Source organism: Trichosurus vulpecula, chromosome 6 (assembly GCF_011100635.1).
Source record: "Trichosurus vulpecula isolate mTriVul1 chromosome 6, mTriVul1.pri, whole genome shotgun sequence".
In the NCBI taxonomy this organism is placed as follows: domain Eukaryota; kingdom Metazoa; phylum Chordata; class Mammalia; order Diprotodontia; family Phalangeridae; genus Trichosurus; species Trichosurus vulpecula.
This window is the reverse complement of record NC_050578.1, coordinates 54,411,153-54,434,007: the sequence shown is the minus strand read 5'-3', so window position 1 is coordinate 54,434,007 and position 22,855 is coordinate 54,411,153. Positions and strand designations below refer to the sequence as shown.

The following is a 22,855-nucleotide window of genomic DNA, read 5'->3' as shown; positions in this document are numbered from 1 at the left end:
TCCTTATACAATTTGACCAATGCCTGGAACTGCTAGACCCAAATAAGAACTCTAAAAAACCCCACCAGACGTTATTCATTTGGGGAAGGTGTCTCCTTCCCTCTGAGACATCAGTAGAATGTCATTTCCATCTTCCCTGACTGTCCTTCATACTGTGAGACTTTCCCCTCAATAAACATGGTTTATTTAGCTGTCTTGTGGTGAGCTCCGAGTTTCCTGATACTTGGCTTTTAGTATTCTACACTTTCCTAAGTCTGTACTAAGACAGCATACCCTGAATTCCAAAGTTCTTTAGTTCTAGCTTTCAGAGGCCAGCCCCCTAGTGGAAGAGTTCCTCAACAGCATATCCCTTGGAGAAGAAAGAGAACAATCCTATAGTTAAAGGATTAAAGCCATGCTTTAGGGAGTCTAGAGATTTGGACCTTACCTCAATGCTCTTAGGGTGAGTTGCTCAAACAATGTGCAGGGTGAATAGGGATCACTTGCTCAGCAGACCCTTGAATTGGATTCATCTTCCAGGAGGAGACTAATAATCCTCTGTTTGGTATTCAAAACCCTTCATTACCTACCTGCCTTCACCTTTCCAGTCTTCTTCTACCTAACATCTCACCATCCCCACATACTCTGACCCAGCCACACTGGCCTCTTTGCTGTTGTCCCTCAAACAAGACTCTCTCCTCTCTACTCTAGGCATTTTCACTGGCTATCCCTCATGACTGGAATATTCTCCCTCCTCATCTCTGCCTCCTGGCTTCCTTTAAGTTCCAGCCAAAAATCCCATCCTCCCATCCCATAATCTGTCTTAATTCGAACACCTTCCCTTCATTGATTATTTCCAATTTATCCTATATATGACTTGTCTGTATTTTGTCTCCTCCATTAGGCTGTAAACTCCTCTGGGGAAGGGACCCTCTTTTACCTTTTTGTTTCCCTAGAACTAGGCACAGTGCCAGCACACAGCAGATGCTCAATAGATGTTCATTGACTGACTAATGGAATATTTGAATGCTTTTGTAGATAGGCTCCCAGGAGTCCTTTGCATGTTTTATATTTGCAGTGGTGAATAAAATAAATGTTGTTCAGTACTTGATACTGTGATGGGCTCTGTAATGCTTGTACTATCCAATTAAATATGCTAGAACTTCCCTTTTTCAAAGGGGAATCAGACAAGGGAATAGCACAACAATTAATCAATCAGAACACTTCTGATGCCTAAGGCTGCTTGACATACCAACAACCCTTTGCAGTAAAACCCAGCTGGAAGCTCATACCATCTTTGAAGCAGACCCTGAGCCGTTTAGTGATTTATGTACCTTCAAGAGATGTCCCTGTCTTCAAAGAATATCCTGTCTATAGGTTATGAGACTATAGATACATCCTGTTTTATGGTTTTCTTTGAGACAAACCTGTCTCCAGAGATTCTCCTAACTTTGGGTATGGAGCTCTTGGAATATCCTGGTTTTGGAAACATCTTGAACTATGGACTGTTTATCACCAAAAATGCCTTCTGATTTGTGTACCAAAGAGCCTTAACTCCTCATTTCCTTGGTTTCCTGGGACTTTCTTCCTAGTATCTGCCTAAATTTCCTCCCTTTCTCCTTTTTTTGTTTAATCTAGGTTTCCCCAAATGTGGATAACAGGCTTCCCAACTCCTTCAAGAAATTGCACTGTGGGTATTGTTAAAGAAAAACCCCTGTGAACTGTTAAACAGAAGAAACTCCAGTCACAAAAAGGAGGACCTGAAATGAACCAGAGACTGATCAGCTTATTTACACAGATTATAAATGCTTTATATTGCCTGAGAAGGAAAAGCTTGCAAGCCAAAACAATGTATGTTCTGACATGTTCAAAGTCCAGTTGGAAAGAATGAGATATTTATACAATACCCCAAAGTTTGTAGACCCTGGTTAAGTATCTTTTATCTAGAGAAAAAACTCTGATGTTGGGAAAAACAAAACAATTTTGAACTTTTGTGTGGAAGCCCACATCATTGGGGGTTATTTAGTTTCAGTTGACATTTTTTCCTCCATTATACTATAATGTAATTCATGCCTTTGATAATATTTTTTTGTAACAAGAATGTTTATACCTGCTTCAATTGTATGATTGAAACTAATCAACCAGTTAGAATTGCGTAGGATGCTCTAAAAAAAACCCTGTCAAAAACAAAAGTGGTTATTTCTGTGATATTTGGAATATGATTACTCATCTGTCTGGAAATCGAAAGCTCTTTTCATCTTTGAGATTTATGCTCCATTTATGAGTTGCTGCAGCTTAACATGGTAGTTTTCTCTGATTTGTTTCCAAGGAGTCTTGTCTAACTTATTGTTCACTGCTGATCATTATCCAAGGCTGTGGAATGCTGGCTGTCACTAGTAGCTTACAAAGGAAAGCTATTCACTTTAATCCTTTCTTTTGTAGCTGAAATTGGATTACTTTAATCCCTCTTGATAAAAATTTTGTAGTCCTCATTCTGAATGTTAGATAATCTAAATCTTTTTTTGATGAAACCTTGAAAATATCTGTATTTAATACAGTTAAGGATAAAAGCTAAATGTAATGAAGGTTTAAGATTCCTGGGTTAAAAGTTTATAATTGATTGGACATCTTTAGACTAGTGCCATTGTGCTGCAGCCCTTCTTGTATGGATGCAAATTTAAAAATTAGAATTATTTTGTAGTCTTGTATTTTGGAATTTCAGAAGGGCTGTCTTGATGGAAATTAAGAAGTTCTGTTCAGCATGGAAACTTAATTCTTTGTTTGAATAGATGGTAACTTTTTTGTGGACTATAACCAAAACTGCTTTTTTTTCCTTTATTTGGAAACTCAAGTTTTTTTTTTAAAGAAAATATTTTTCTTATTCATAGAGCCTATCTACTGATAAAATAACAGTATTCAGCTTAATATAAATGTGATATTCTTGAGTTCATCTTTGAAAGGATTTTTTAAAGCCCTTTTCTCCTACTGAAATGAGTATGTGGTATCTAAAATCTGTGGGAAATTCTTCTTTACTCTTGTGAAATGGAGAAAGAATAGATTCTGCACGCAGTACCTTTAGTGGAACCATTCATGTTCTAAAATTGTAGGCCTGAGCAAATTAAAAGAATTATTTGGAAGAGATATATTGTTAACTGAAGCAGAATCACCTTCTACCCTTTGTCATCGGCTCAAAGAAGTGTGTATAAGAAAATAAAAACTGAACTTGTTATTGAAACATGAGTGAAAAAATAAATGTTCATTTTGGGAACTAATAGCAAGACTGAAATGACAATGAAAATACAATCTGTTAAAATCTGTACCACCTGCCTACAATAATCTAATGGTAGAAACACGGTCCTGGTTAATACCTCTTCTTATAAATAACCTTCACTGAAACCACCCTAGACAGATGGAAGAATTCTTAAGTTTCCCCAGAAGGAGATTCAACAACCTTTCATTATAATCTGTTATATTGGCAATAGTATTTTGCTGTTGGGAAGTTCTTGCTTATGAATAGCCCAGCTTTGCAAATATCAACAAAAATAAGCTTTGACATCAAAGTATGTGTGAGCAGGCCAGCCCTGAGAGAAGTCAGGCTAGCATAGGGTATTGTATAATGAATGGGAATTAATGGGGTATTTTTACACTTCGGCTCAAAATCTTTTTTGCATCATAGAAATATATTAGAAGAGAAAGACATATTTTGTACCTTCAAGGAACTCGCAACCAAGTTTTGGGGAGATTAGTCATAGATCTATGTTTGAATCAAATTACCTACAACTGTATAGTTCTGCTACCAAGAAGAATATTATCCATATAGATTGTAAATAAGAAATCATAAGGTCATAGAATTTTGGAGTTGGAAGAGACCTCAGAGATCTAATAAAATCCCTACCTGAAGCATGACTCCTCTCTGCAACATCCCCAAAGAGGCACATCTAGCTTCTTCATCTAGTAGAATACCTCCAAAGACAGGAAACTCAGTTACACAAAAATTCCAAATTGAAATATTTGAAGACAGCAAACAGGTGACCCAGTCATCTCCTTTTTCTCCAAGGTAAACACCTTCAATTTCTGCAAATAATCCTTGTATAACATGGTTTTGAATGCCTCTCCTCTCCGCTATGGGTTGAAAGCTAGAAGCTCTAAGAAAAGCCTTTGGAGCTATCTAGTCCAGGGAGTAAGGGCCATAGCCAGGATTTGAACTCAAGTCCTCTGACTCAAATTCAATTTAATAGACAACAATCTTCTATGAACAACCTTTGATGTCAATATTCTACAAAAGGTGCTGGGGATAAAAGATAAAAAGCAAAACAATAACAAAACCACAAAAAATACTTTCCCCTCAAAGAGCTTATTACATTCTACTCCAGTGATCTTTCTGTTAAACTATATTGCCCCCCATATTGTTTGTTATTTGCATCCATTTTAGCTTGATTTTCCATGAGTTTGGCATTTTTTAGCCTTCTATACTTGTCTGCTGATTCATCTAATAGCAAAATGCTCCAAAGATAAAATGCTGAATAAAATATCTAAGTCAATGTCCATTTTCTCCCCACCCACCCTCACACTTAGATAGCATTATTTAAAACCTAGAGGCTAGTTGGGGTCAATGTTTAAGAGAGTTAAATAATTCAAGCCTTAGAAAAACTTGATGGCACCTTTCTTCACACTTTTCTTCATTGCTCTTGGTTCTATGATTGCACAGATCAAAAGTCTAACAGACCCAAGTTCAAGGTCCTAATCTCTGTCCAGTGAATACATTTGCAGGGTTAGCCATGAAGTGAACCAGACTCTCTTCATCTCTCTTTAGTTCCTTTTTCCTCCTTTTATACCCCTTCAACAAATGTAATGCTCAAAAGATCCCAAAATATAGATTCAGATTGGAGGTAATGTAAAACACATTACCTTCCCACTGGTTAAGATGCTGCAAAGACCTAACCCACATTGAGAAGTGAAGAAAACTGTTGGCAATGTCATAGCCCACATGAAGAAGGTCAGTTTTCCTCTGTATGTAAGAAAGGGCCAATACCTCCACCTATTGGCTGCTGCTTTTTTTTCTTTGATGTGATTCCCAGATATTGGTACTTATGTCAGTGCGATAAGCAGTGGAATTGCAAATCATGTCTTTAGTTCAAAATGCCCAGTGCCCCAAATCAATACCACATACCAGCAATTTTGCAGAAAGCCAAGCATTAGCCCATCAAAGCCTCAAATTTCATCTTGATCCAGACATGTAAATTTTGCATGTGAGATGTTGTTTCTCTGGTATATTCACTGGCTTAATACAAAGTCACTCATAGAAAACTTTTGTTGCTAAATGAAAGGGAAAGCAGACAGGAGGGTCAGATTGGAGCTCTTTTCTCCAATAAGCCACTGTAAAGTCACAGTTATTAATACAGATGATCTGATCATAGCTGAGTATGGCAACCATCACCTCCTTTATTCTGGGCTTCAAATTTCAATAAAACAGCCTAGCTTTTCATACTTCTGTGATATATTTTTGGTTCATATTAACCTTGAAGTACACTAAAACCTTAAACATTTTTACATCAGTATGGGAACGCCATGAAGTAGGAGAAGTATGTTGAAGGATAAGACCAGGCATGTCAATTTCCAAGTTGTACCTCAAAATAACTATAGAATTTGTAATGCTGTCACCCCTACCCTAGACACTAGCTACTTGTCTAGAAACAAAGACACTCTTGAGGTTCCTACCCCTTCCCCCATATATATACCCTGGGAGAGACAATCTACTCAACATTGGAAGGAGCTTTTAAGTGGAGTTGAACTGATTGAGAATTGGGAGGGTGAATATTACTTCACTTTCTTGCAACCAGTCAAGCCCTAGGAGTCCATTGACCCCTTCTCTGGCCATCAAGAAGAACCAGGGACTTGACATTTACCCTATTGTGCATAATGCACCAACTGCCACTTTCCCCCTGTTACTCAGGGATTAATTATGAAATTTACATTACCACTACATTGGGAAAGTCATGACTATCACCCTGTACTTCTATTCAGAATCCCCAACATCCCAGAGATTGAGATCTCTGAGTTATAGGTTGCCTAGGCAGAAGTTCCTTTCACTAATCACCACTTGCTACTCCTTCTTATCCATTGATCCCTTCTGCGTCCCTATCCCATCATGCTCTATCCTTCCATTGTGCCCCATGGAATCTCCATTTCATCATTATAAACTTCCTTTCATATTTGATTTGGGCCCTTCCCCTAGAAATTATTTTGTACTTCTGTCTGTATATGCTGTTTTCTCTGAAGAGAATGTTAACTTCCTAAGGGCAGGGACAATTCCACGTCTGATATTGTATTATGAAGCCCCAGCACTCAGACTAATTTTTTACCTAGCCTTAATCACTGATTGGGAGTTGCCTCAGTCAAACTGAAACCTACTAAAGACCTTAGCTTAAAAAGGCTAAGGTCTCCCACTGCTCCCAGGGCTACCTCTAGTTCTCCTGATCTATATCTGGCCACTGGACCTAGAAGGCTCCAGAGGAGAAAATGAGGCTGGTGACTTTGCACAGCTCTCGATCACTTAAATCCAATTCAGTTGCAAGTCAAGGCATCACCTTCCTGATGTTATGGTCCCCTTCAAGAAAAAAAGGACAAACAACAAGAAGTCATATACAACTCTATATGACCCAGTGGACTTTTGTCCATGGGGTTTTCTTGGCAAAGATACTGGAGTAGTTTGCCATTTCCTTCTCCAGTGTGCCCCCATTTTATCGATGAGGAACCGAGGCAAATAAGGGTTAAGTGACTTGCCCAGGGCCACACAGATAGTAAGTATCTCAGGCCAGATTTAAACTCAGATCTTTCTGACTCCAAACCTGGTGCTCTATCTACTACACCATGTAGCTGTCCTCTTAAAACACAGTAGATGCTTAATAAATACTTATTCCCTTCTATCCTCCCTCTATGAAATCACAGGTCCAATCCTGATCTTCATCTACTGTGGAAGTGATTATAAGATAAAGAGACTTTATAGAAACATAGCTAAATTGAGACATCCAAATCAGTGCTACTCCTATAATGCAGTTCCCATGGCAGGCTATATTCTTATTATAATTCTTATTGAAATCACACACGACAATTTAGGCACTCCCCTTAGGCGCTGGCCCTAGTTATGGCTATGTCACATTCTTTGAGAATCGATTTGATTTTTTTGAAAGAATCAAAAGTCTTTCAAGCCAGCTTGTGACGATTATGCTTTATGAAGCTAGAGGTAATACCATACTTTGTCAGAAACTCATTTTCTTTAGTGGCCCAAGCAATAGCTTCAGAGATAGTTCTAATGGAAAGAATAAATAGTGTTTTCTTTATAGAAAATTTGTTTGATATAAGCTATTATCCTTCCAATGAAACAATTTTTACTTTCATTATAGTTACATTGTGTACGTGTGTTTATATAAGACTCATGGATTGTGGAACTTTATAGACATTAGTTACAGTGACATTTGTTGTGATAATTTTATAGGTGGGTAAACTAGCCTGCCAAAGGGTGGACAGCCTTAAAGAATGACTAAATTGAGCAGCTAGAATTTAGGCGAGAGCATCATTACCCTGTTTCAATATAGTTTTGCTTTTTCTCTCCTACATGGGAAGTCATTGCATCCTTATGGCTGACTTGAAGGATGTTTCCTGTGCATGCAGAGATATATCATCATTTCTTCCCCACATCCTTTCACCACATCCATTCCAATTTGAGCTTAGTCGAATGTGTTCTTGCATTCTGGGACCATGTTTTTTGCAGTTTTGTATTCTATACAAGATCTTGCCCACAGCCTTGCACCTAATAGGCGTGTAATAGCTATTTAGTGAATGACTGAATTTTCTATAAGGGAACATTAAATGGTAGATAAGTTATGCAATTGTGTATTGTACATGACTTTGTTTCTATTAAAATTCTCAGATAGTGCCCTGCAGTTCTGATTTCCTGTATGCAGAGATTTCTTATCATTGGAGAGATTCTTACTGTTGAACCTGAAACTTTTTCCTTATTGCTGTAACTTCTGAGAGAAAAGGAGAAGGCTCAAAGAGAAACAGCTTAAACACAGAATTTAAAAATACTGATAGATATTTAATTCAGATAATTTAAGTACTGATAGATATTTTAAAGTCTTGAACACATAGTAATTTTTTCATTAAATATAATAAATTTATATTTATATAATAAATAAAGCTACTAATTTATCTCTCAATAAATCAGACCTTTCCAGGGTTTAAATAAAAATCATTCATCAAGTAAGTTATTCATTAAATATCATTCAAGAAAGCAATTCATTAAATTTGTATCTGAATTTAGGAGCAGCCAAGTAAGTACCTTGTCTCCTTTATCATATTTCTTGATAACCAAATCAGTCTTTTGGATTGGCTGAGTTCAGGATTTTAGCTTTGAGGAATGTTCAGGAAGGATTATTGTATTTTTGACATTTCTTATACACTTATCAGATAAAAATTGTATTATAAATATTTCTGGGCCAATTTTATTTCCTTTAGACTATTTTGGGAGAGGGACCATTTTTTTTGTCTTTTTACAAACAAATAAATATAAATGGATGGAGGGATGGATGACTATATGTATACAGCAGCATACATATACACATATATCTATATCTATGTATACACACATGTGGAAAGAGAGAGAGTGAGAGAGTACCAGAGTCTAACCACGTACTGCATATAGTAGGTAATTAATAGGTATTTGCCAAATGAAAGAATGTATGAATAAAAAGTGTGTAACTGCTTTACACAAGGGAACAAAAAAGTAAATCCAATGTGGAACCTTAATTTTCTGGTTTATTCTATAATCTATTAATTTCCAACATGTCTCAAAATTATTTATTTCTCATTCTATCCTGCTTCACTCTTTCTTCCAAAATGCCATCTCCTATCTTCTCTAAGTAAACTTTTAGCCCCAGCACCATTAAAAAGGTAATATAGCATGAGGGTAAGCACACAGGATTTGGAGTCAAAGGATTTGGATTTAAATGTTAGTTCTACTCTTTGCTATCTGTGTGACTATTGAACAAATTATTTATTCTCTCTGGGCCTCAGTTTTCTCAATCCACTGGACTCAGCAATCTCTAAGATCTCTTTCAGGTCTAAATCTATGAGTCTATGGATAACCTGGATTCAGATACTGGCTTGGACACATTCACTGAAAATCCACGAACTGTTTACGATATGTGTGTTGACCTCTCTGAATCTCAGTTTTTTCATCTTTAAAATGTCATCAATAATACTTTTACTCCCTTCGCCAAAAGATTTGTATGTGAAAAGTAGTGTATAAACCTTAAAGTTCTACATAAGGATGACTTATGTTTTCAATAACTCAACGCAAATTATATAACAGAGATTCTGGATTTTTTTTCTCCTCCTCAGTTAACTTGCTGTATGTTGACACTGTTTATTTTGTTATTCTTCCACTAAATTATATCTCTATGACATCTGCTTGTCATGATTCAGTAAGAAACTCTTCCTCCCTCATGTATTCTTTGATCCAATGACACTGACTTTCTTGTTGTTCCTTGGACAAGACACTTTATCTTGCAATTCTGGCCATTTTCCCTGGCTCTCCCCATAACCTGAATTCTTTTCCTCCTCATCTCCATTTCTTGGATTCTCTGGCTTCCTCCAATTTCTAGCAAAAATCCTGTCTTCAGCAAGTGTAAGTTAATTATTTAAGCCATTATAATTATAGTTATAATTATAATTTAAGCTATTATAATTATAGTTCTAATCTTATTACCAAAGTTGAATTTCTCATGCCCTTGTCTTCCTTGTTACTTTTCCTTGGATGCTTGTATTTGAACCATTTCACTCTTCATTAAAACCCTCTCTAAAAGTCAGGTTGGAGAATAGAAGTATTCTTCCAGTCATTGTTTTCCTAGTTTGTGATCAAATATGGAGTAACGTGTTGAATAGGTATTGAACAAAAATGGTAAATAGGCGCATGGGTTATTTGTGGAGGGGCCACTTGGCTGGCTAGTGATAGAACACTGACCTTCTAATCTCATGGCTTGAATTCAAATCCTGCCTCAACTGTGTGATCATGGACAAGCCTTTAATCATTCTGAGCTCCTATAAATGAAAATTTTAGAGAGTTGTTGGGGGCACTCAGAGGTCAAGTGATTTGCCTATGGTCACATGGACAATATGTGCTAACCCAAGTTCTTAACCTGGGGTCTGTGAAATATACATACATATCTAGATGCCTACCTACATGTGTGTGTGTGCACACACATAGACACACACCTAACGATAACTCTAGTTTAATATAATTGGTTTCCCTTGTAAGCCAATGTTTTAATTTTCTCCATCTAAACACATTATTCTAAGGAATCCTGAGGCATCACTAGACTGCCAAAGAGCTATATAAATGAAATAACAAGAACAAAAACAACAACAACAGAAGGTTAAAGACCCCTTTTTGTTAGAGGCAGGATTTCATCAGGTGATTCTGACTTCAGGGTCCCTAAAACCCTCCACTTTTGGAAAACTTTTTTATTTAAAATAGTTATTTGAAGTGATAGTTCATATTCATAACTCCAGTGCTGTAGGGAGCAAGCAGTGAGGGAACTCCCTTTACTGATGCATATAGGGAATTAAACTGTGATTGTAGTCTCTTGCCCTAATTAGATTGTAAGCTCCTTGAGGCCACAGACTATCTTTTGCCTCTTTTTTGTATCTTCAGTGCTTAGCACAATACCTGGCACATATCAGGTGCTTAATAAATGTTTACTGAATTGCTAGTTCCCTAGGGCATCAGGTGCTTAAGTAATGTTTTACTGACTTCAAGGCCAGCCCTCTTAAAAATACACACATACATACATACGTACGTACATACATGTATAAAATGTATGTATGTATTATTTAGAGACAGTGTGACATAGTTGTAAGGGGGCTGACCTTGAATGTGTGTGTGTGTGTGTGTGTGTATGTAGTATCTAGGTGGCACAGTTATAGAACATTGAGTTCAAATCCAGGTTCAGAAACTTCCAACTTGTGTGACCTTGGACAGCTCTGGTGGTTCCTAATTGTCATCAGGAAAATAACATTGTAACTTAAGTTAGTCTATTCCTTTACCTGGATTAAGTAATGACTTAGGCTACACGGTACAAAAAACAAAGGATGATAACATAATATATTTTATTGACAATGATTCTTCCCAGAATGGAAGTGACAATGAATGAAAGAGTAGTTGTATTTTAGGACAAAGAGGGGTGCTAATATTTTTGTGTGTGGTTGGTGAAAATTTTTGTGCTTAAAATATTTGAAATGATCATTTAAACCATATCAAAATATTTTGGATGATTTATTCCAAGGTTAAGGCCTTCTTTGTTTTATGCCTGCATAATAAATTCATAGAAACACCAGCTGCAGTGATGCTTTGAATACTGTTCATGTACTAAAAATCATGGAAGGGAAATACTTTCTCCACAAAGCACCAAATGTTGAATAATTTTTTTTGTGTGCCTTTGACTCATGAGAATGTTTACTCAGATCTCTTAGGTTAAATAAATTGTGTTAATGGGCTAGATTCTCCAAACAATGAGGTAACTAAATTTATTATTGAAAACTGTATTAATACTTCACCTTCTAAGTATCATACAATAAATTATTATTTCAATGCCCTAAATCGTAATCTGGTATTTAGAAAGAGTTAATGTAGCCTCCAGAAATGCCCAATTTAAATGTTAAAATAATGAAGGGACCATGTTCCCTGAAAGCCATTTACAAAATGATAGCCTAGGGACCTGAAAATGGGATTTCAGTTTCCCAAATTTCCTAAATATCTTTAAAAAGATTGAATGATTGTAACAACAATGCTGCTAGTAGCTGCTGTGGAGGTGTAAGGCCAATAATAGCAGCACACAGGAGGGCTGCTAACACAGGTTTTTGATCTGCTTCTTTAAGGAAAGCAACTTTAAGGGGTTTACAATCTTGCTTTAATTAAACATGCATACACCATACACTTATTTAAGGGGAAAAAGCCAGCACCCTGAACTTCAGACAACACACATTCAGAAATGATATAAACAGAGCAGAAAAACACAAACCAACAGACATGATTTCTAGCTGTGTGACCAAGACATTATATAAATAGTTACCAGAGATAGAAGCACTGACATCTGGGTTTTTCAAAGCCAGGGTGGGGGGGGTGGCGCAGCTCCTTAATGGATACCCTTACACCGACATTCTTCCAATGAGTGAGCTCCAAGCAAAATGCTAAACTCAGAGTATATATACCCTTTTCAGAGTCAGAATGCTTCATACCTCTTGAGGGTTTCAGGCCCCTTGAGGGTTTCACACTTCTCCTGACCCAACTAGAAAAAGGGTGTGGGCCTTCCTACAAAAAAAGGCCACTTAATCAAAGGCACTTGATTGGCCTAGTGCTGAGAAGCACTCCAAAACAAAAGACAACAAAAAGTCCCACTTTGCTTGCTGTTACAACTATTTTTCCTTCAAATGGTATAGGAATAGATATTAACGTATTCTGGTGAAACTGACCAACTTACATAATCATTACTATCTCAATCACATAATTATAACAACATAAATTGATGTGACACAAAATAACATAAAATAGCGTAACATAACATATATATATATATATAAAACATATAATAATATAGCATAACATCCCCATTACATAGGAAGCATAATATAGTTCGCTAGGCTATCATTTTGTAAATGGCTTTCAGGGAACATGGTTCCTTTATTATTTTAACAATTAAATTGGGCATATTTGGAAGCTACATCAACTCTTTCTAAATATCATGCTAGTATTTAGATCATTGAAATAATAATCTATAATCCTTCCTTTTCCTACAAACACACAGATAGTAATGACTGTAAATAACCTGAGGGCAGGGACCATGTGTAATTTGTCATGATATTCTTTGAAGCAATGTCTTACATATATTGGGCACTAAATTGACATGTGTTGAATGAATAAATGACTCCTAAAAACTCTCATGGTCCAAAAACTTAGCCAACAAAGTCACAACTATGTTCTTCTGCTATAACCTATTGATCTCAGCATTATGTAAGCTAATGCAACAATGAACCTTTATGTCTATGTTTTATAAAGCATCTCCACTATCCACTTCATACTTGGAATAGTCCAAATGCATTAACATTTACTTTAGTATATTCTCCTTATCTTTGTTACATGTACTTTCCAGTCATGGAATCACATAATCTTAAAGTTAAAAGGGACCCTAAAAGCTCATGTCATTTAAATTTTGTCCCATGTAATAATGCTTATGTACTGTTATCCACCTCATGGAGGAATAGTCTACTTTGAATGGGTTTAAATGAAAAATCAAGGTAATTATCGGCAGATATTTGCATTGATATAGCTTTTCTGTTTCATTTTATTCTATTGTTACTAAATATTGAACATCTTTCTTTAAAGATTTATTCACAAGGGCTTGGGGTTAGGAGGGTTTGGTCCTTTTAAAAAGTCTCAGGGGCTTTTTAATTGCTGGAAATCTGGTAGGGTGGTTAAAATAGCATCTTAAGTAGTTTTATGAAATAGAACTTTTGGCACAAATGCTAGATTTCAAACAAGGAATTAGATAGGAGAGGAGTTTGATGGTGCCTCTAACTGCTAATGCTGTAGAGGCTAGCTATGTCATAATTACTCCTCCAATCAGTACAGCATAATGGAACAAGTATCTGCCAATTCAGTGAGCAGTGTCAGAACCAGCAAATGGATCTCATTCATTGTTATTTTTTCACATATCCAGCCACCTGGAAATGTTCTGAGGGCTGAAAAGTCAGGAAAACCCAGGTTCAATCAATCAACCAATCAATCAATAAAAAATTTTTAAGCACATAATATGTGACAGGCACTGTGCTAAGCTCTTGATATAGAAAGAAAAAGCAAAGACAGGGCACTCGTATCTGAGGGAAATGAGAGAGGCCTCTTACAGAAGGTAGCATTGGAGCTGTCTTCCCAGCACTGACACATACTGGCTTTGTGAACCTGGGAAATCATTTAATCTCTCAATGTCCCAGGAAAATCTAAACAAATGTCAGTTGCAAAACAGTTGTAGATGAACCAGTAGAGGGAATTTAATCACTCATATATACCTTTACCAATGAGCCCACAGGTCCAGAAGAACAACAAAAAAATCTAGCTGCCCCAGCTTTGAAAATACTTTGACAGTATTGTCAAAGTGACTGATTTGGGATTTCATAGCTATTCAGAAAGACTAGAAACCCAAAAACATAGCTCCTGAAACCTTGGTTAGCGCACTCTTCTTCTCCTTGATATATAGCTTTTATGTGATGAGTCCAGGGTCAAATTCATTTGGCCAATGGATACGACTGGGGTTTGTTTATGTTCCTTGGAAAAGAAGGTTCTATTGTGGGATGAAGCTCATGACAATAGCAGCAGGTAGTCATCAAGGACGTGGGGGCAGGCTTATGTTGTCAGGGTCACTAGGAGCATACTGCCTCTTATAATTCTCGACTCATAAATTATCTGCGGCAGATCAAGATACACACATATCTACGTATATATGTATATATGTCTGTGTATGTATATATATGCATGTATATGTGTGCATGCATGTGTAGATATAAATATACACATAGAAGGTTTGTATACATATGTATACATATATGTGTATGTGTTTGTATATGTGTGTATGTATGTATGTATATACATAGGACTGACCATTCCCCAAGGAGCTGGGTAGGCATTCAAGCCCCTTCCAATGAGATAGCACTTGTAGCAAAGAGTCAGAGTGTACGTCTCCATGAGAAGTTCTTTAGTCTAACAACCTGCTACATACATAACAATATAGAGCAGAATGCATTAAATTCTCAAAAAATGTCAAATGTCATATTATTTTAGAGGAAGGAAGAAATATTTCCTTTTAGATCAATTGGAGAAGGCAATATAGAGGAACTGGTAATGAAGCCAGAACTTGAAGGATGACTGGGATTTTTATTATTGAAGATGGCTAGAAAAAATATCTCAGGCTGAAGGAATGGTAAGGCCATTGAGATAGGAATGTGCTTGGCATGTTTGGATAATGGCATGTTAGGAGAATAGTAAGAGAGAAAACAAAAAAAAGGAGGCTGGGTCTAAATTTTGGCGGACCGTGAATGCCAGGATAAGGTGTTTAGTCTTCATTAGGAGGCAATGTGGAGCTAATGCATGTATTTTTGAGAAAGAGATTCTGAGACTGATCAAAACTATACTACGGAAGAAAATGTTTCTGTGAAACAACTTGCTAAAAGTAACATTTGACTTTATTAATCACAAATATTATCATACTTCAACCCACAGGATCAATCCCCAAGATCTTAGACATAGTAAACCTTTGGTTCAGTTTCTAATTGTTGAAAACACAAGCCAGTCACAAAGATGTAGAATCTATTTCTATTGTGGGGCAAGCTGTCAAAAGCAAAAAATCTATTATCAATAAGCATATAATTCTGATCTCTAGAATGACCAACAACTCTCCTTATTCCTTGCCTTCTAGATTGCTCTGATTGTCATAAAGGAATCAGGAAACACAATAGTGGATAGGTTGGTTAGGAAGGTGAGACCTGTACATATTAGTACGTGCTATGAGCATAGACAGGGAAATTGAGGGAAAGAAGAGGAGTAGGAGAGGGAGGAAAAGGAAGCAAGGTAGAGAAAAAGAAGAGAGAACGAGAGGGTTGAGGGGAGAGATAAGGGAGGGGAGGGAGGAAGGGAGAGAGAAGTGATGAGAGAGGGGGTTAAAGGAGGAGCGAGGAGGAGGAAGGGGGAAGGGGAGGGAGGAAGGGAAGGGGGAAGAGAGAGAGAGAGAGAGAGAGAGAGAGAGACAGAGAGAGACAGAGAGAGACAGAGAGAGACAGAGAGAGACAGAGAGAGACAGAGAGAGACAGAGACACTCAGGAAAATTGACTAAAGGAATAAAACTTTTTCCCTCCAGTACCTTAAGGAATAACAAGCAATTATAATAGCAACTCACTACTCCATTAGATTGGAAATGCTTTGGAATGTACAACCAATTCACAAAGGAGCCAATATTCACTATTTACCAAGGCAGAACCTGTTTATTGGCAATTAACAGTTCTCTACTGACCAAGCTCAGTGCACTAGCAACCAGCTCAATGGAGGGGAGTGGGTGGGAAGGAAGCAAAGATAAGAGATATGACCAAAGAAGAGGCAACTGTAGGATCAGAGCAGTAAACTCTGATTCATTCTCCTTATCCCAGCCTGTGGCAAGCAGTCCTGGTTCCTCTGGTTTAATCCTTAGCAGCTTCTGTTGATTGATGTTTTTTAAAAGGCCCCAAGAGCAAGGTGGTTATTGTTTCAACACAGTGGGAGGGAGGGAGTGGCCCCCAGGAAAAGAGCTATTATGCAGGAAAACCGTTCTTAATTTCCTTCTCAAATGGGGAAGGTAAGGTGATGGAAAGAGTGGGATAAATGAAGCATAAGATTTCCTTTTAATCTCAAAACAACCCTCTGATTTAGGGACAATAATTCTTTCATCCCCTTTCACAGAAAGAAAGTAAAACATATCAGGCCTAAGTTTCTGAGTGATTTAGCCAATGTCACTCTGAATGTCCAAACTGGAAAACACAACAGTGTAACAGTGTGTGTGTCCGTGTGTGTGCGCGCGTGCCCACATGTGTGTGTTTGGGGTGTGGGTGGGTTAGGGACTAGACTAGACTAGACCTATGACTTCACTGCTATGAGGACCTCTTTGAGGAAATTCCCTCTACCTATCCAGGTCTCTGTAACTTTGAAATCTTAGAGAGTTGTATAGACTGGGAGAAGATAAATGTTAGAAAGAAGATAGATAATAGAAAAAGAAACAGATAGATAACTGAAGATTTATGATGGATACACACATGTACATAGACACACGGATGAATGTTAGGGTTCATTCAGCTTAAATAGGATAGAGAGGTAGGTGATAGATGGATGTTACAGTTATTTCAACTCAAATCATATATCAATATATTTATCCATATTTCTGTATATTTATATATTACATTGAGAGGCAACACTTCTATAGTGATCAGAGAGCTGGTCTCCAAAGTGGAAAGACCTCAGTTCAAATCTCACCACTGGGATGCTGGGCAAGTTGCTGTTCTCAAGTTAGTGCTAGTCTAAGTAACTCTCTAAGATGGTAAGTAAATTGTAGAGAAGCTGCTGACCTGCATTGGTAGAGTCTCCTAGATCAAAGAAATCACAGAAGCAGTCCCTCTCTGTATACATTTATACACCCATACATTTATGCATCTACAATATTTGCCTAATATAGCCATAATGCTTCAGGTTGGACTGAATCTTTGTGCAAGCAACTTCCATTGATAGAAAAAAATTTCACAGTTGCTTTTCCTTGGATGTGTTCATACTGAGAATGGAGATTAATTTTTTTATATTGTGGCTGTTTTTAAAGGGGACAGTGCTTATGTAACATTAATAACTTAAGCATCTTGGGAGAGGGCATTACCTACCCTGAAATGAACTAATGATGTGAAAGGGCTTTGAAAAGTTAGAGGTATTCTACAAATAGAAGTATCGTAATTTATAAGGAAGCAATGCAGTCTTTATGACTGGCAAGCATGTGATCCATTTCCTTTGCTCCTATCTAAGTGCAGAGTTTTGCTGCCCATCTCCTAGACAGGGATGGGGATGGGGGACCTGTGGCCTCAAGGCTACATGTGGCCTTCTTGGTCTTTGGGTGTGGCCTTTTGACTGAGTCCAAGTTTTACAGAACAAATCTTTTTATTAAGGGGATTTGTCCTGTGAAGTTTGGATTCAGTCAAAGGGCCACATTTGAGGACCTAGAGGGCCACGTGCGGCCTCAAGGGGGCAGGTTCCTCACCCCACGACCTAGGAAAAGGTGAGTGATGTTCCTAGTACTGTACACTGGTATGTCAGAGGGGGGATTGAACCCAGTTCTTCTAGCTCTTTATCCACGATGTCCCTGCAAGATAGAGAGATAGAAAAAAGAAAGTGATAAAAAGAGAAAGAGATAGGTAGAAGATGGATGATAGATAGATAATAGGAGATAGATGGTACATGACAGATAGAAAGAAAAGATATAAGCTAGAAACAGAGAGAAGGCGTGATAGTCCAAACCCCTGAGCAGGTTATTGCGTTGGAAAACTGCAGGACAAGTCCTGTGGGCATGCTTCCTCGCTTGTGGCCAGGGAGGGGTTGGGCGGGAGAGAGCGGGGCAGTGTTGAGCCTCTCCGACGCCTTTTCTCTCTCTGCCTGGAGCTCTGCTGTGGGTCCTGCACCAAACGCAGGGAAGATTTCTGAAGCAGAGAAAGAGCCACCAGTCTCAAGCTGGGGTTGGGCTGAGGGCCATGCAAAGAGGAGGGGGGGCTTTAAATACCCAAGCTATAGATATTGCAAGCACAGAATGCTGTGTGGAAGAAGGTTGGAGAGGTTCCGGCAGAGTCCCAGGACTAGAGCAAATAAAGTTTAAACCAGCAACAGGTAAAAGAAACACCAAGCACCAGCCCAAGGAATGTTAGCCAGATTGATTAGGTTTGCGCTAATAATTAAATTTTGGTTAAACTCTACCCATTCCACAAAGGTAGAGAAGGAATTCAAGGTCATATTCATTGCTCCCCAGCCCACCTACTCCCTCAGCCTCTAGTGGCCTAGATAAATGAGAGAGTTCTTCTATATAACTGCAAGCCAGGCTAGCGAAGACGAACTGCTGTACAGATTGGTGACAGGCACTTGGGAGAAAAATGAGACTAAAAGGCAGCATGGTGCAGCGGAAAGAGAAATAATTCTGGAGTCTAAGAATCAGCGTTCAAAAATTGCCTGGCACCACCTGTGATCTTGCTCCCCAGCGCTCCGTGCTCATCTGTGAAATAAGGGAATTGGATTGTATGTTCTTCGAAGTCCCAGCTTGAGATCTAAGGTCCTAAGAGCTAGGACTACTGGAAGAAGAAAGAGGGCTACGATTCAGGACCCTCATCTTTGGCAAAGAAAGAGCAAAAGAAGGAACTCTTTCTTTCCGGGGGAATGCAACCTGCTGGTATTTTTGCTTTCAAAACCCTCATTTCCCCCTCTCTTTGGTTTCTCCGCTCCGCTCCCCAATAACTGCCCTTTGTTACAAACAGGTTGCCAGCTCTAGGCTTCTTCCCTGGATGTTACCTAATCTCTTTTTGAACTCTCGCTCACGGTCCTGCTCACCTCACCTCTCTCCCTTCCCTTCTTCCTTCTTACCTGTCCACCGCAATGGCAGTCATGGAGTAGATGCTGGCGAAAACGGCGGTGATCGGGAAAAAGTTGTGGAAACGACAGTAGTTGGCCCCGAAGTACCATTCATTGTGCAGAGCGTAGATGAAGTTGACTAAGGTGTTGAAGGCGGCCATGGAGGCGTCTGAGAAAGCCAGATTTACTAGAAAGTAGTTGGTTACCGTTCTCATGCGTTTGTGGGCCAGGATGATCCAGATTACGATCAGGTTCCCAAAGACAGCCACCGCCACCACCATGCCATAGGCCAGGGACCACAGCGCGATGCGCCAGGACGGCTGCACAAACTGGTTGGTGAGATTTGCGGTTGGTTGCAAAGGCGCTGGGGAGGTAGTGGCCAAGGGTCCCCCGAATAGATCCAGGGGCGGCAAGGATGAAGAGAGGTTCCCCGCCTGCGCCACCAGTTGCATCCAGTCGCCTCTTGAGACTCCCGCTGCCTCCAGAGCTCCTGGGACAGCAGAGCTCAGGTTGCCCCAGTCTGTGGTGCTGCCTCCACCACCCCCATCTGTCCAGTTTGTAGATCCAGAGAGAGATGCCATCATCGCAATTGCTGCTGAGGTGCCTCAACTCTCCCCCCCCACACACACCTGCCACCAAACCTTGGACCCTCTCAGACTTCTCTTATTCCTGATTCCCTCCTTCTTTCCTCTTCTCTCTCCTCCTTCCAGGGTAGCAATGCAAACGTCGTATTCTACCCCTTGGAAAGCAAAGTGATGTGTTGAGAACTGAGCCGTATGGGCAGCAAAACGCGCTTCTACAGCCGCGGGAGAGTTCGGGGCGGAGAGATGGAGGGACAGGAGCAGGAGGGGAGGTTGAAGGCTAGATGCGAGGGAGGAGGAGTGTGTTGCTCTTAAAGTGTTTAACGGAGCCACGGAGATTGCGGAAGGTGTCAGCGTCCTTTTGGCCGGGGTTGGGGTGGGATCGAGTCCAGCTCAAGTCATCTTTCGCCCTGGGGTTGAAGTAACCGAGCTGCAGCAGCCTGTATTCCCTTTATAGACAGAACCTGCTCTCGCCTACGTCAGAGAGAAGGGAGGCCTGAGGCTCCGTAGGCTGAACCGTTGGCTCCCGGTCCCCGCCTTTCATGCATTACCTGCTGCTTGGTGGGATGTGCCGGTGAGCTGGAGGGACTTTGGTCCTCGCTCTCTTAAAACCCTCTTGAAGCTGTGAGGGTCATTCACTTCCAGCTCTTGGCTGCTTTGGTTACTCTTTAGTACTCCCACTGTACCTATCTATAGAAGGCACCAATTCAAAGCACTCCGTGCTCTAGGAAATTGTCTCTAGCCAAATGCCTTCCCGGGTGATTTTTAAAGCGTCTTATCGGGGCTCTTGCAGGGAGTGGAAAGAGAAGTCTGCATTCCCCCAAGTCCCAGACTTATGTGGTCTTCTGTGGCATTGCGCATTAAACTTTGTGCTTAGAGTAGAATCCTTTTTTCCCTCTCTCCTCCCAAGGCTGTTCCTTCCACTCTCCCAGCCTCGAGATCTGTATACTTCTTTCTCCCTACTTCTTCCACTGTCAGGCTGAAGAAACTACTGCGTGGAAATAGGTACTCAGATCAAAGGTTCCGAATTCTTTAGTAAAGCCAACATTAGCGCCGAGGAGCAGGGGCAGCCTGAAGCTCGATTTCTTTCGGAGGTTATCTGGAGGATGGAGTTCCAGGCATTTGGACTCGGCGTGCCCAATGGTGATTGGCTGGGCACCGTGAGGGGGGTGGGGCACTAAACTCATGCCGGGTACGTGCCAGGAGCCATCCTAGGAGAGGTGTTGGATCTCCAGCTGGGCAGCCAAATACAGGAGCTAAGGGGCTAGAGCTGGGAGGCGGAATATGAGATCTCAGGACCAAAGAGATAATAGGGGCACACACTCAGGCCTTTTACCCACAGTCAGAGTCTGGGCTACTCGAGCAAACTTACAACTTCTGGCCACGTCAATAGAGCAGCTTTCTTCTACGAAGAGTTTTGTTGGTGGGTGTTTACTGTTTTTGTTTGTTTGTTTTGAACCAGACCAGTGGTTCTTTTGTGTGGGGATCTATCTGGGAGCAATCTGTCTCCTAAGACTAATCCGCATATGCTCTGCAATTTATAGTTCTAGAAAATATCTTGGAGACACCGAAACGTGAAGAAAAATCGTCAACAAACATTTATCAAGCTCTTCCTACATGCCAGGCATTTTGTTACACTCTGGAAATATAAATACAGTCTCTGCCCTCAAGGAGTTTATATTCTAGTGGAGGAAGACAACACAGAAAAGAAAGCTGAAAAGATCAGAGAAGAAGAAATGAGGGTAGAGAAAGTCGACAGTGAGAAATATAGGATGGAGAGGAACGAAGACCTGGTTGGCCTGAACATCCTCCTTAAAATGGAAATTCTAGGACGAACCAGACAATGAGAGGGAGAAGGCACAGAGACAGAAGGTACGGCCAGTATTCGAAGTAGTTCAAAAGTGGAATGAGCTTCCAGATTTCTGACGTGATGGAGTAAATCATGTGGAGAGTCAAGATTCCAAACTAGAGAGGAATGAAGACAAGGCAATACATCCCTAAGAACATGCCAATTACTCTCCTGATCCTTCCCTTTGCACCTTTCATGCACTCACAAACCTTATCAACAACCACTTTAGCAGGACCCTCATTAAAATATACTGGCCCAATGGATTATAACTCTAAAGGCAACTATTAGCTACTATTAGCAATGAAGATGGGATTTTTCATTTGCTTAGTAGAAACCACTTATCCTAACTACTGATTGTTTCTCACCCTTCTAGTGATATGACTAGGTTAAAGGTATCCTCCCTTTTTTTCCTATATTTTTGTTTGACAGCAGCCAGTGCATATAAATTACTACTGGTTATAATTTTAATTTTAATCATCTTTCACAAGTATGAGAAATTTTAATTTTATCTCCATGAATGTGTTCTGCAAATTATCTCATCCTTACTTTTTCTTAAATTATCCTTCTCCTCTTCTGTCTTTCTCCTTTTCCTCTTTTCCCCTTTGGCTTGTGGCACTCAGAGTTGCCTCTGGGAAGCCTCGGTCTATATTGTAGTTCAATTTCTTCACACAGTAAAAACCTCCTCTTCCTCAAACAAGCACTGAGGTTAATAAAACATATACAATTCATAACAGTTTACTCCCTGTCAGAGAGAATGCAAAATAACATAATGGACTCAGTCATTCATTCATAAATGATAGTTTTCCTTCCTCTCTAGAGGACTTCACTTTTCCCCAGGGTTCTAATATCATGAAGGTGTATAGCACTATCTTACAGTTTGGACTCCTCTTTAAAGGAAAATGAACTTGGGTTTGCTAGGCAGACAATCTCCTTTCCCAGGGGATTTGTGCAGTTTGAATAATTCATGTTGATAGTAGAGGTACAAGTTCAGTTCTTTTGATCCCACGTGTTAAGGCTGTAGACTCTTACTGATCCTTCAGCTATGAGAACCACGTAGATGATCCTCTTCTCCTCTGCTCTTGCTTGAGAGTGCTAGATTCCAGGATCATATTTCTCAGGACAATCTCACCAGTGAAATCTATCCTACAGGTGACACATAGGGATATGTCTATGTCAAGAAGATACAATCTGAGTCTTAACTTCACTCAGCACCCAAATTAAATT

At 39.5% G+C, this 22,855-nt stretch overlaps 1 protein-coding gene across 1 annotated transcript in view; it reads right to left on the bottom strand.

The window, feature by feature from the left end:
* The window catches only part of TACR3 (tachykinin receptor 3), a 96,953-nt gene extending 77,168 nt beyond the window's left edge, over positions 1-19,785 (bottom strand). Inside the window, exon 1 of the mRNA XM_036764738.1 lies at positions 19,214-19,785. Within this exon, the coding sequence (XP_036620633.1) occupies positions 19,214-19,785 (572 nt within the window). The remainder of the gene's footprint in view (positions 1-19,213) is intronic.
* Between the last annotated feature and the right edge of the window lie 3,070 nt (positions 19,786-22,855).